Genomic DNA, 11,641 nt, shown 5'->3' with positions numbered 1-11,641 from the left:
GAATGATTTTGTACAAAACGTGTGTTACATTTTCAATGTGCATGGTTGCAATATAGTAGTCAGTACTGGGTGGATGGATGGATGGATAGATAGATCCATATAGATAAATGTTATTTATTGTTGTATTTAATGTATTTTAATAATTTTATTTGGTGTATCTGTATTTTACTGAAGTGTTTAGATAGATAGATAGATAGATAGATAGATAGATAGATAGATAGATAGATAGATAGATAGATAGATAGATAGATAGATAGATAGATAGATAGATAGATAGATAGATGTGGTGGACGAAGTACACTAACCATGCAGTTGGGTTAAACCAGAGATACTGTACACTAGACAATAAATTACTTCAGGAAAAGCGCTCCCTTTAAAATCTCACTTGAGTAAAAGTACAAAAGTATTTGTCTTAAGATGTATATAAGTATCCAATATGATTTATTATGGCTTTAATGTTCCTATTATAATAATGTCACTCTTAAGACTCTTGCTTAATCAACAGCCTGTTACTCTTAACACACCAGTCTATTAATAGAATAATATTAATGAGCCAAACACTGATTAATATCTATTACAATTATCATGAGCCCACAACCTTATTTTTTTTTTTAACTACTAAAAAAAATTATCCACAGCCACAGGTATTGTTGCAAGTAAGAGTCAGGAGTTTCATCCATCATTTATTTCTCTCAAAATGTTCTGCCTGCTGTTGAACTGATGCTGAACTGTATGTCGGTGAATCAAACGCCAATCAAAAGTTTAAAACAGAGCGCGCGCTCGACCCTGATTGGTTGCTTGCTGTGTGATTGACCAGTTTAGTTTTTAATCCGTTTAGGAATAAAAAGGAACGACTAATTTCACAAAATGTAGTAAAAAGTAAGATATTTTACATTGAAATGTAGTGAAGTGAAAGTAAAAGTCTCCTCAAATGGAAACACTTCAGTACAGATACAAGAAAAAGCTACTTAAGTACAGTAATTAATTACATTTACAGACATTTACAGTATGTAGGTATGGTAATTGTAGAAGTTAGAACGAATACATAAATCAGTATTGATACTTGTTTTAAGAATGGGATTTGGACATATAGTATGATATATTAGATATGTAGGCAAAGTGTCAGAGATAATGATCAGTAGTGGCTTAAGATCATGTTTGGTACAGGCTGGTATCAGAGTAACCCCATAATAGGCATGTGGGAAACAAGCAACTTCAGTGTATTTAGACATACAGTACCTTCCCTCGTTTAACTGTGTTCAAGGTAAGATCATTAACCAGGTTTTACAGATTTTAGAACCATTTCTAGCCCAACTACACCTTGTAAACCATACAACATACCTGAAACTAGCTTTCCAAAAAGGTGATTATTAAAAAAAAAAAAAAAAAAGAAAAGAAAAACATTGTCATCTTTGGCACGTCGAAATGTGGTCTACACGTGTAGTAATTTTTCATCCTATAATCCCGCTTTCTTTTTTTTTTAAAGATTCTTCAGTTATGTTCCCACTTGCAAGAGAACAATATCTTTGAGGAGTTTCAGTCAGGTTTTAGGCCCCATAATAGTACAGAAACTGGTCCCCTGGTGGTCTAGTGGTTAAGATGCAGCGCTCCCACCGCTGCGACCCGGGTTCGATTCCCGGTCAGGGAACCATCCCCAGCCACTCTTAGTGCCGGTCCCAAGCCCGGATAAATTGGGGAGGGTTGCGTTAGGAAGGGCATCCAGCGTAAAACATGTGCCAAATCAAACGTGCGGAGGATCCGCTGTGGCGACCCCTAACGGGAGAAGCCGAAAAGAAATCCATAGTACAGAAACTGCCCTAGTTAAAATCACTAATGACCTGTTTTTAGCTTCAGACCAAGGTTTTATCTCGCTGTTAGTTTTACTAGATCTTAGTGCTGCGTTCGACACTATAGATCATGCTCTTTTCCTAGATCGCTTACAGAATTACATTGGCATTCAGGGACAGGCATTAAGCTGGTTTAAATCCTACCTGTCTGATCGTTACCATTTCGTAGATTTAAATGAAAAGCTATCCAGGCTAATGCTAGTGAACTATGGCGTGCCACAAGGTTCAGTTTTAGGACCCCTGCTCTTCACAATATACATGCTTCCCTTAGGAAATATTATTAGAAGGCATGGAATTAGCTTCCATTGTTATGCTGATGATACTCAACTATATATCTCATCTAAACCAGGCGGTATAGCTCAATTAACCCGGATAACTGAGTGTGTTAAGGAAATAAGAGATTGGATGACCCATAACTTTCTACTTTTAAATTCTGATAAGACGGAGATTTTGCTTATCGGCCCAAAAACTAGTATACAGAAACACCAGCATCTCAACCTGCATTTAGACGGATGCTCTGTAACCACTAATTCAACAGTAAAAGACCTGGGAGTTATTTTAGACAGCAACTTATCTTTTAAAAATCATATCAACCAAGTTACAAAAACAGCCTTAGAAATATTTCTAAGCTAAGAAATATGTTGTCTATATCCAATGCAGAGAAGCTCGTCCATGCGTTTATGACCTCCAGAATAGACTACTGTAATGTGTTACTAGGTGGATGTCCTGCGTCATTAATAAACAAGCTTCAGTTAGTTCAGAATGCAGCAGCCAGAGTTCTCACAAGGTCAAGAAAATATAATCACATATGACCTACATTGGCTTCCGGTTAAGTTTCGAATAGACTACAAACTACTGCTACTCACTTATAAAGCACTAAATGGATTGGCTCCCATGTATCTATCCAGTCTTTTAACACGCTACAATCCGTCACGCTCCCTGAGATCTCAAAACTCTGGGCTTCTAGTAGTTCCTAGAATAGCAAAGTCCACTAAAGGCGGTAGAGCATTTTCACATTAAGCTCCTAAACTCTGGAAACTGTCTTCCTGACAGTGTTCGGGGCTCAGACACACTCACCCAGTTTAAGTGCAAATTAAAAACCATATCTTTTTAGCAAAGCCTACACATAACAGACATCACATCATAACCTTGTGCTCCAGAACATCTGATCACATGCACATTATCAACTTGTGCTGTTAATATCATGAACAGCAGCTACGCTAATTCCTCTCCACTGATTCTCTTTCTCTCCCCATCCCGAGGCTTCCTGAGGTTTGGCCAGCTCCAGTCACGTCCCACCTCATGAAGATTATGGACTTTAAAGAAGTAGATGCCAAAATTCGCAAACATCCTGAACCATCTAGAGACGTACCAGTGCCAATTGGATCCCACTGCATGTGTGGAGTTTGACATTGGACTTCCTGAAGTGTTTAAAGGCTCTGGCATGGAGAAGCTGATGCTGGATCTGTGATGATCACAAATGTTGAGCTCAGTAGCGCCTACTTTTATACCAAAGACTGTTGAAAGAACATTTACGTATAATCTTATACTCTAGTGCTCATGTTAGTTCTCACTCTCCAATGTTCTGTATTGTTGAAAGATTTATAATCAAACTCTTGATGTCACCCAAATGAGGATGGGTTTCCATTTTGAGTCTGGTTCCTCTCAAGGTTTCTTCCTCATAACATCTAAGGGAGTTTTTCCTTGCCACAGTCGCCATGGCTGCTCATCAGGGATAAATGCACACCATTCACCTTAACTGTTGATTTCTGTAAAGCTGCTTTGAAACAATGTCTGTTGTGAAAAGCGCTATACAAATAAACTTGACTTGATTCCAGTTCTAATCTTGCAATGGTTATGGTTCTGTAAGTCTCTGTAAGACTCACTGTCTGCACTTAATCACATTTAATTCTGGCAATTTGTATTTAGGTCACTCAAGACAATTTACATTCTGCTCAACTGTCCAATCACTGCTCCTCCTGCAAGCATGTGGCAGCGTGATTACTGCCCCAGTAGGTTGATCTTTATTTATTTATAACATAACATTAATATATAAAGTCATTAACTTTGATTCATTTTAATTGATGAAAATAAAAACCAACCGGTATTTCTCTAAAACTTATGCTGTGTGAATGTGGTTGTGTGTGTGTGTGTGTGTGTGTGTGTGTGTGCATGCGCGCGTGTGTGCGTGCGTGCATGCATGCATAGAAACTAACCCTAATGAAAAGGCTTAACGATCCCATAATGCACCTCACTGTGATGGCCCTCTAAAGGTTTCCTCCCCATGGATGGATCCCAGGGAGTTTTTCCTTTCCATTGTCACCACTGGCTCACTCATTATAGGTAAACTTATATAAACATACTTTCAGCATCATTGATTAGTGACATTTGTAATTTATTACTGTAAAGCTGCTTTGGGACAATATACACAGTTAAATGTGTTATACAAATGAAACTGAATGGAAATAGCGAGGAAAAAAGAGCATGATGGTGAAAATGTGCATCTCAGCATCTGGCAACATCCAGATTAAAAGATAAAAAGAACTCGACAAAGAATTAGGACAAGCATTCGAAGAAAAGTATTTTATTTACTCAGCCATGGTTGCACAAGTCTAAGAGAGAACAGTAAATGAGCAGAACAATATACTATAAAGAAAGCAGCCTACAACAGATTGTGTGTGTGACCCTGCAATATATTTATCATCCCTGTAATTTTAATGCAACATAAACCTTTTATTCCTTTTTTTTAGATCTGTTTTCTTATTTTGGGAAAAAAAAAAAAAAGGGGGGGGGAAAGCAAAATATAGTGTTCTCAGCAAATAATATGATCCTTTGTAATGATACGTTTAGTTATTTATTGCCATAACAGTTTCTTGAACCAGGCGAATTAATGTATGTACTGACAGAAATAAGCTCTCTGATTGCGGACCATTTCAAGATTCAAATACACAGATTCTCCTGAACAAAACTTGCTTTAAATAATACTGGACTAAAAAGATTAGGATTTTTTTTTTTACACGTCACTGAAAAGGTGAACTGAGAACATGTTTAGAAATCGTCTATAAGAGCATTCAAAAGAATTCAAAAAATAAATCAAGGCAAACCTTTTGTATTTAAAGATATTAAATACATACTGCTTTCGAAACTTGGCTATATATATATATATATATATATATATATATATATATATATATATATATATATATATATATATCCCTTTCTTACCGCTTTGAGTAAATCATCATCATCATCATTAAAAAAAAAAAAGCTCAGAGAGGGCTTCTGTCCAGCAATATGTTGTAATTGCCTAAGCTTTTGCATTTCCTTCGTTATGTCAATGATAACGCTAACTGTTTTCAAGATGTAAGGCAAAAAAAAGAAAAAATGATTAGCATTAGCATAAATGCATTTAATTTTTTCCTACATGTTTATGAACAATTTTATGAGTGCAACAAAGTCGTTCAATACAGAAGCTAAGCTAGCTATAAAGACAAAGAAAAACGATTAAATAAAAATAAAAAAAAAGTACTTTTTTTTTTTTTTTTTAAGTGCTTTTTCATCCACCACCATGTTATGATGTTACAAGTGATTGCTTACTATTTGTAGACAAGTGTTTTCAGTTACAAGGTTCCTGCTGCACTGCAAACTTTCCTCCATGTTCTTTTCCACTGTTACCCATCCCTGTAGAATTACTGAATATGTATGTTACAATGATGGAAATGCACTGATCCCCAGATCAGACCAGAGAGAGACCTCCAGAGCTGACGGTGATAAATCAATCCATTTTTCACTTCCTTCCTTCCTAGGCACAGTGACTGGTCATTTGTTTTGAATTCAGTCGAAAGGAACAAAGTCCCTCTCTAGGTTCTCGGATTCGTCGTCATCAGAAAAAAAGTCATCCTCTTCGATTTCCTCCTCATCGTAGTCTTCGTGCCATTCCGGTACGTACTCGTCATCATACTCATCGTCCTCCTCGGCCTCGTCGCCACCGTCTTCAGTGCAGTTATTGTTGTTGTCCGAGTCTCCGGTCTCAGAGCCTTTATCTGATTTGGTCCTGAAAATAAGTCAACTGTTTGACTCTTAAATTCTTTACAGATTTAATAAGTACAGAAAGAGGTATAGAATTCTAAGGTTATGACGTTCTTTTTCCTCTACCACTAGGACCAAATATTAGTATACACTGTGGCCCTGATTTACCTGATGTACAAAATTATTAGAGCCGGTTAAAAAAAAAAATCTTTTTTTGAGCAATGGCATGTGTCCATTTTGTGCATTTGGCTTAATTATCTACTCACAACTCCTTCTTTAACCCAGTTAAGTATTTGACAATGTATACGCAGTTTGGGGTATTTCTACTTAATTGCACAATTACTGTAGGGAGACCAAACACCGATTAGCCATTCCATTAAAACCACTATTATTTGTAGAGAATAACGATAATTACAGCTGTCAAGAAGTGGAAGATTTTGAACAGCAAGTGAACAGTCCATTCTCGAGTTTTGAAGCGACTTGGACAAGGTGCAAGACGACTCGGTCAGAAAATCTTCAAAAAGAGCAGGTCTTGTAGGGTGTTCCTGTTATGCAGCGGTTAAAACCTACCATCAGTGATCCGAAGAAGGACAACTCATGAACCAGTGGCAGGGTCATGAACTCCTAAGGCTCATTGGTGCACAAGAGGATTGAAGGCTCACAGAAGAGCTCCTGTAGCACAAATTGCTAAAAAAGTTAATACTAGCTATAATAGAAAGGTTTCGGAATACACAGTGCATCACAGCGTAGCGACAGACCAGTCTGTATCCACGTGCTGACTCGTGTCCAATACTAAAAGTGCACCAAAATTTAAGAAAAAAGCCAAGGTTTTTTTTGACGTCATGCAGACAGCTGGGGATCAGATGCCACCAGGGGGCACTATGGGAAGTAGGCAAGCTAATAGAGGCAGTATAATACTCTGGACATTTATTTACTTTAACCTACCCAAACATTGTTGCTGCCCAAACACACCCCTTAATAGCCAAACATGACAAAGGTTGTGCTGGACAAACAAGTGTGATCTATGGAGGCTGCACGTCTAAACTCAGAAAAATTAAATGGACCTGCTGCTAACATCTATAGGGAAAAAAGATAGCACAGAACAGCTTCTGAGATTCTGCAGGTCCTGGTGAGTCAGAAGTGAGAGACCTACGCGATGGTTTTAATGTTACGGCTGATCGGTGTATATTTACATACAGTACATGTGATATGTATGTGAATTTGCATCATGTTTCCACTTTTAGTTTGAAGACCATATTACACAATAATACGAAAGTTTATGTCTCTAAATTACAGAAAAATAATCAGAGACAAAGATCAGTAAATGTCTGTTCATATATGATATTCATCACAAATTTGCATCTCTGGTGCCATCGGAATTGTTGCTAACAAAAATGCTTTTGTTTAACACCACCATATTTATGATCATCCTTAGATCATGGAGAGAATCAGGCTCACTATTCCATGTGTATGAGCAGCTATTACAAATGACAGTGTTTTATACACACATACATATATACATACAATGAGGAAAATAAGTATTTGAACACCCTGCTATTTTGCAAGTTCTCCCACTTAGAAATCATGGAGGGGTCTGAAATTGTCATCGTAGGTGCATGTCCACTGTGAGAGACATAATCTAAAAAAAAAATCCAGAAATCACAATGTATGATTTTTTAACTATTTATTTGTATGATACAGCTGCAAATAAGTATTTGAACACCTGAGAAAGTCAATGTTAATATTTGGTACAGTAGCCTTTGTTTGCAATGACAGAGGTCAAATGTTTCCTGTAGTTTTTCACCAGGTTTGCACACACTGCAGGAGGGATTTTGGCCCACTCCTCCACACAGATCTTCTCTAGATCAGTCAGGTTTCTGGCCTGTCGCTGAGAAACACGGAGTTTGAGCTCCCTCCAAAGATTCTCTATTGGGTTTAGGTCTGGAGACTGGCTAGGCCACGCCAGAACCTTGATATGCTTCTTACAGAGCCACTCCTTAGTTATCCTGGCTGTGTGCTTCGGGTCATTGTCATGTTGGAAGACCCAGCCTCGACCCATCTTCAATGCTCTAACTGAGGGAAGTAGGTTGTTCCCCAAAATCTCGCAATACATGGCCCCGGTCATCCTCTCCTTAATACAGTGCAGTCGCCCTGTCCCATGTGCAGAAAAACACCGCCAAAGCATGATGCTACCACCCCCAAGCTTCACAGTAGGGATGGTGTTCTTGGGATGGTACTCATCATTCTTCTTCCTCCAAACACGTTTAGTGGAATTATGACCCAAAAGTTCTATTTTGGTCTCATCTGACCACATGACTTTCTCCCATGACTCCTCTGGATCATCCAAATGGTCATTGGCAAACTTAAGACGTGCCTGGACATGTGCTGGTTTAAGCAGGGGAACCTTCCGTGCCATGCATGATTTCAAACCATGACGTCTTAGTGTATTACCAACAGTAACCTTGGAAACGGTGGTCCCAGCTCTTTTCAGGTCATTGACCAGCTCCTCCCGTGTAGTTCTGGGCTGATTTCTCACCTTCCTTAGGATCATTGAGACCCCCACGAGGTGAGATCTTGCATGGAGCGCCAGTCCGAGGGAGATCGACAGTCATGTTTAGCTTCTTCCATTTTCTAATGATTGCTCCAACAGTGGACCTTTTTTCACCAAGCTGCTTGGCAATTTCCCCGTAGCCCTTTCCAGCCTTGTGGAGGTGTACAATTTTGTCTCTAGTGTCTTTGGACAGCTCTTTGGTCTTGGCCATGTTAGTAGTTGGATTCTTACTGATTGTATGGGGTGGACAGGTGTCTTTATGCAGCTAACGACCTCAAACAGGTGCATCTAATTTAGGATAATAAATGTAGTGGAGGTGGACATTTTAAAGGCAGACTAACAGGTCTTTGAGGGTCAAAATTCTAGCTGATAGACAGGTGTTCAAATACTTATTTGCAGCTGTATCATACAAATAAATAGTTTAAAAATTATAAATTGTGATTTCTGGATTTTTTTTTTTTAGATTATGTCTCTCACAGTGGACATGCACCTACGATGACAATTTCAGACCCCTCATTGATTTCTAAGTGGGAGAACTTGCAAAATAGCAGGGTGTTCAAATACTTATTTTCCTCACTGTGTATGTATATATATATATATATATATATATATATATATATATATATATATATATATATATATATATATATATATATATATATATATATATATATAATAATGAATCAATATCATTTGATCAGCATATTCAAAAAAACTAATTTAAACATGGCCCATGGAGAGTTTGGTATTTTAAATCTCAGTAAATCAGAGTCTGCAAGTTTGTGAGAATTGATATTTACTCTGTTTCTGCAACTCACTCTTTGCTCTTTTCTGTGTTGTTAGCAACATTTAAGGCTTGTGCGGCCTCGTGATCTGGCCCAGTCTTGGACTGATATCCTACACGGAAGTCCTACAAAAAAATAAAAAGTTAAATAAAAGAAATAAAACAAAATAAGTTGGTCATCAACATAAATTTGTATATACCTACAGCTGTAATATAAACTAAAACAAAAGAGGAAAATAAAAAGCTGTAAATTCTAGCCCATTGTTCATTGCAATTCATATCAGCTTCATTAAACTACACTGCGTCTGGTTTTGGGGTTTATTTTGTTTCTGGTTGTTTAGAATGTATTTTGTTTATGGTGCACTTGTCTGCTTTGAATGAGAGTGTACCTGGGTAGAGTGCTGCAGGATTGCCACTAGGCGCTCCTGGATGCGTCGAATAAGCTCGAGGCCGGTGTTAATGTGCTCTGCCTTCAGCAATCGCACACATGATGCCAAGTCTGTGCACTGCAACAGAGTCTCCTCTGTGGGGGGAAGAAAAAACACCAGTTTAAAATGCATGGACAATCAAAGTTTTGCACTGTTTTTTTTTTGTTTGTTTGTTTTTTTACTCTAACCAAGTAAGATCTGCAGGGCATTAGTGTGAAGGTCCAGGGCTTCAGTCTGTTGCTCCATGACATCCATTTTCTCAGTGTCCTGATTGTAATAGCTGTACACACACGAGTAAGCCAAAACCTGAGCAGAAAAAAAAAAAAAAAAAAGAAATCACTAAACAGAGAATAAAAAAATTACTTTTAAAGCTTGAGATTGAACTAGATGACCAATTCTTGTATACAGAATTGAGCTTTTAGACACATTTAGAGTTCAGCCCTGGTCTTAGGATTCATATCAGAGTCCTGGATCATGTGTAGACTTCAGTTTAGGTTTAATTATATAGTGCTTTTAACAACAGCTTCACAGAGATAAATGTGTTATAAGCACTAACATATAAATTTGAATTTTATAAGTTTACCCCTAATGAGAGAGCCACTGGCAACCATGGAAGTGAAAAACTCCCCGAGATGGTATGAAGAAAAAACCCTTGAGTGAAGCCAGACACAAACGCGAACTGAATGTCCATTCATTACATGTCCATCATTGTTGAGGTATACTGTTTAGTGATGGACGCTTAAACGCAGAACTGTTCATATTAATTACAGTCAGAATCCATCCTCATAGTGATATGAGACATAAGTCACAATATGTGATCACATCACCGGGACCAAATGTCTCGCTAGCAAATGTAGTGTGACCACATTGAATTGCCCGTATTGACAGCGTCAAAAAAATGGTTCGAAGTTTTCCCTCCGAGTTAAGATACAACATATGGACAAACCTTTGTGGAAACCTGGCCATATGGTTAATCCCCAATTGCTGTTCTAATAAACTCCACTCTTCTGGAAAGATTTTGCACTAAATTTTGGAATATGCTTGTGGAGATTAATTTAGAGAGACCTGGTGTGCAGTCAGCGTTTACATTCATCCCAAAGATGTTTAAAAGGGTTGAGGTCAGAGCTCTACAGCAGGCCATTCAAGTATTGTCATGCTGGAACGCTTTTAGGTTTCCTTGCTTAAGCAAAGGAAAGATTTTATGCTACCGCATCCAAATGCATCCAATACAATTGTGTGCCTTCAAATAGTTTGGGGAAGAACCATATATGGCTAAATAAATTATGATAAAGATAGTTTTCTAAAAAAAATCAATCCTCAAACCGACAGCACACTCCTGTGCTCTCACTACTAACTTTGTATCTGTAGCTCATGTTTTACTGTGGTTTTTACTTTTTACTTTTTTTTTTTTTTTTTTTTTTTTTTTTTAAAGTTAACAGCTTCTTAAAAAGCCCTGAGATATGCTATTTGTGTTTCACAAGAACCAAGTCTTGCGCAATGGGAGAACTAATATAATATATGTACTTGTGGAACAACCAACATTGCATTAAATGATTACAGTAAAATTTAAGGGTTCACCTTTCGACCTTGGGCAAGAATCTTGCAAGCATCGATAACAAATGTCAAAGACTTCATCTGCAGGGCTTCATTGATGGAAGACACTTTGCTTTCCAGATTGATGGCAAACTCCTAAACAGGGTAATTGAACAGAGTAAAGTTCAGGCACTAAAAGCATTTAAAGCAGCATGGCAGAACAAATCATTATTAGTAGCAAGAGATCCCAACCTTAGCCTGGTTATGAAAGGTACACCTCTCATTATAATCCTGGAACTTCTTCTCCTGCCTTGCAGCTTTGCTGACCTGTCATAATATATGCATTATTATAAATTAATAATATAACTAACATAAGCATACAAACCAACAATGATTAAACATAGTCAAGTGTAGAGTTCATCATGAGTGTAATGTAAAAAAATAAAAACTTGACACCAGGTATAACACT

General features: G+C 37.7%; 1 protein-coding gene across 3 annotated transcripts in view; it reads right to left on the bottom strand.

Moving 5' to 3' along the window:
• Positions 1-4,415: 4,415 nt before the first annotated feature.
• cul9 (cullin 9) overlaps positions 4,416-11,641 on the bottom strand; it is a 38,976-nt gene continuing 31,750 nt past the window's right edge. For 2 of the 3 annotated variants that reach the window (XM_083539832.1, XM_083539833.1), the window contains exons 37-42: positions 11,425-11,499; positions 11,218-11,328; positions 9,828-9,945; positions 9,601-9,734; positions 9,246-9,337; positions 4,416-5,901 (exon numbers count right to left, since the gene is read on the bottom strand). In XM_083539832.1, coding sequence (XP_083395958.1) covers positions 5,682-5,901; positions 9,246-9,337; positions 9,601-9,734; positions 9,828-9,945; positions 11,218-11,328; positions 11,425-11,499 — 750 coding nt within the window. In that variant the 3' untranslated portion in view covers positions 4,416-5,681. The remainder of the gene's footprint in view (positions 5,902-9,245; positions 9,338-9,600; positions 9,735-9,827; positions 9,946-11,217; positions 11,329-11,424; positions 11,500-11,641) is intronic. The other variant, XM_083539834.1, reaches the window with a different exon arrangement.

This window comes from Silurus aristotelis (genome assembly GCF_946808225.1).
Source record: "Silurus aristotelis genome assembly, chromosome: 4".
NCBI classification, from domain to species: domain Eukaryota; kingdom Metazoa; phylum Chordata; class Actinopteri; order Siluriformes; family Siluridae; genus Silurus; species Silurus aristotelis.
The sequence above is the reverse complement of the archived record's forward strand: the minus strand, read 5'-3'. Positions and strand labels throughout refer to the sequence as shown.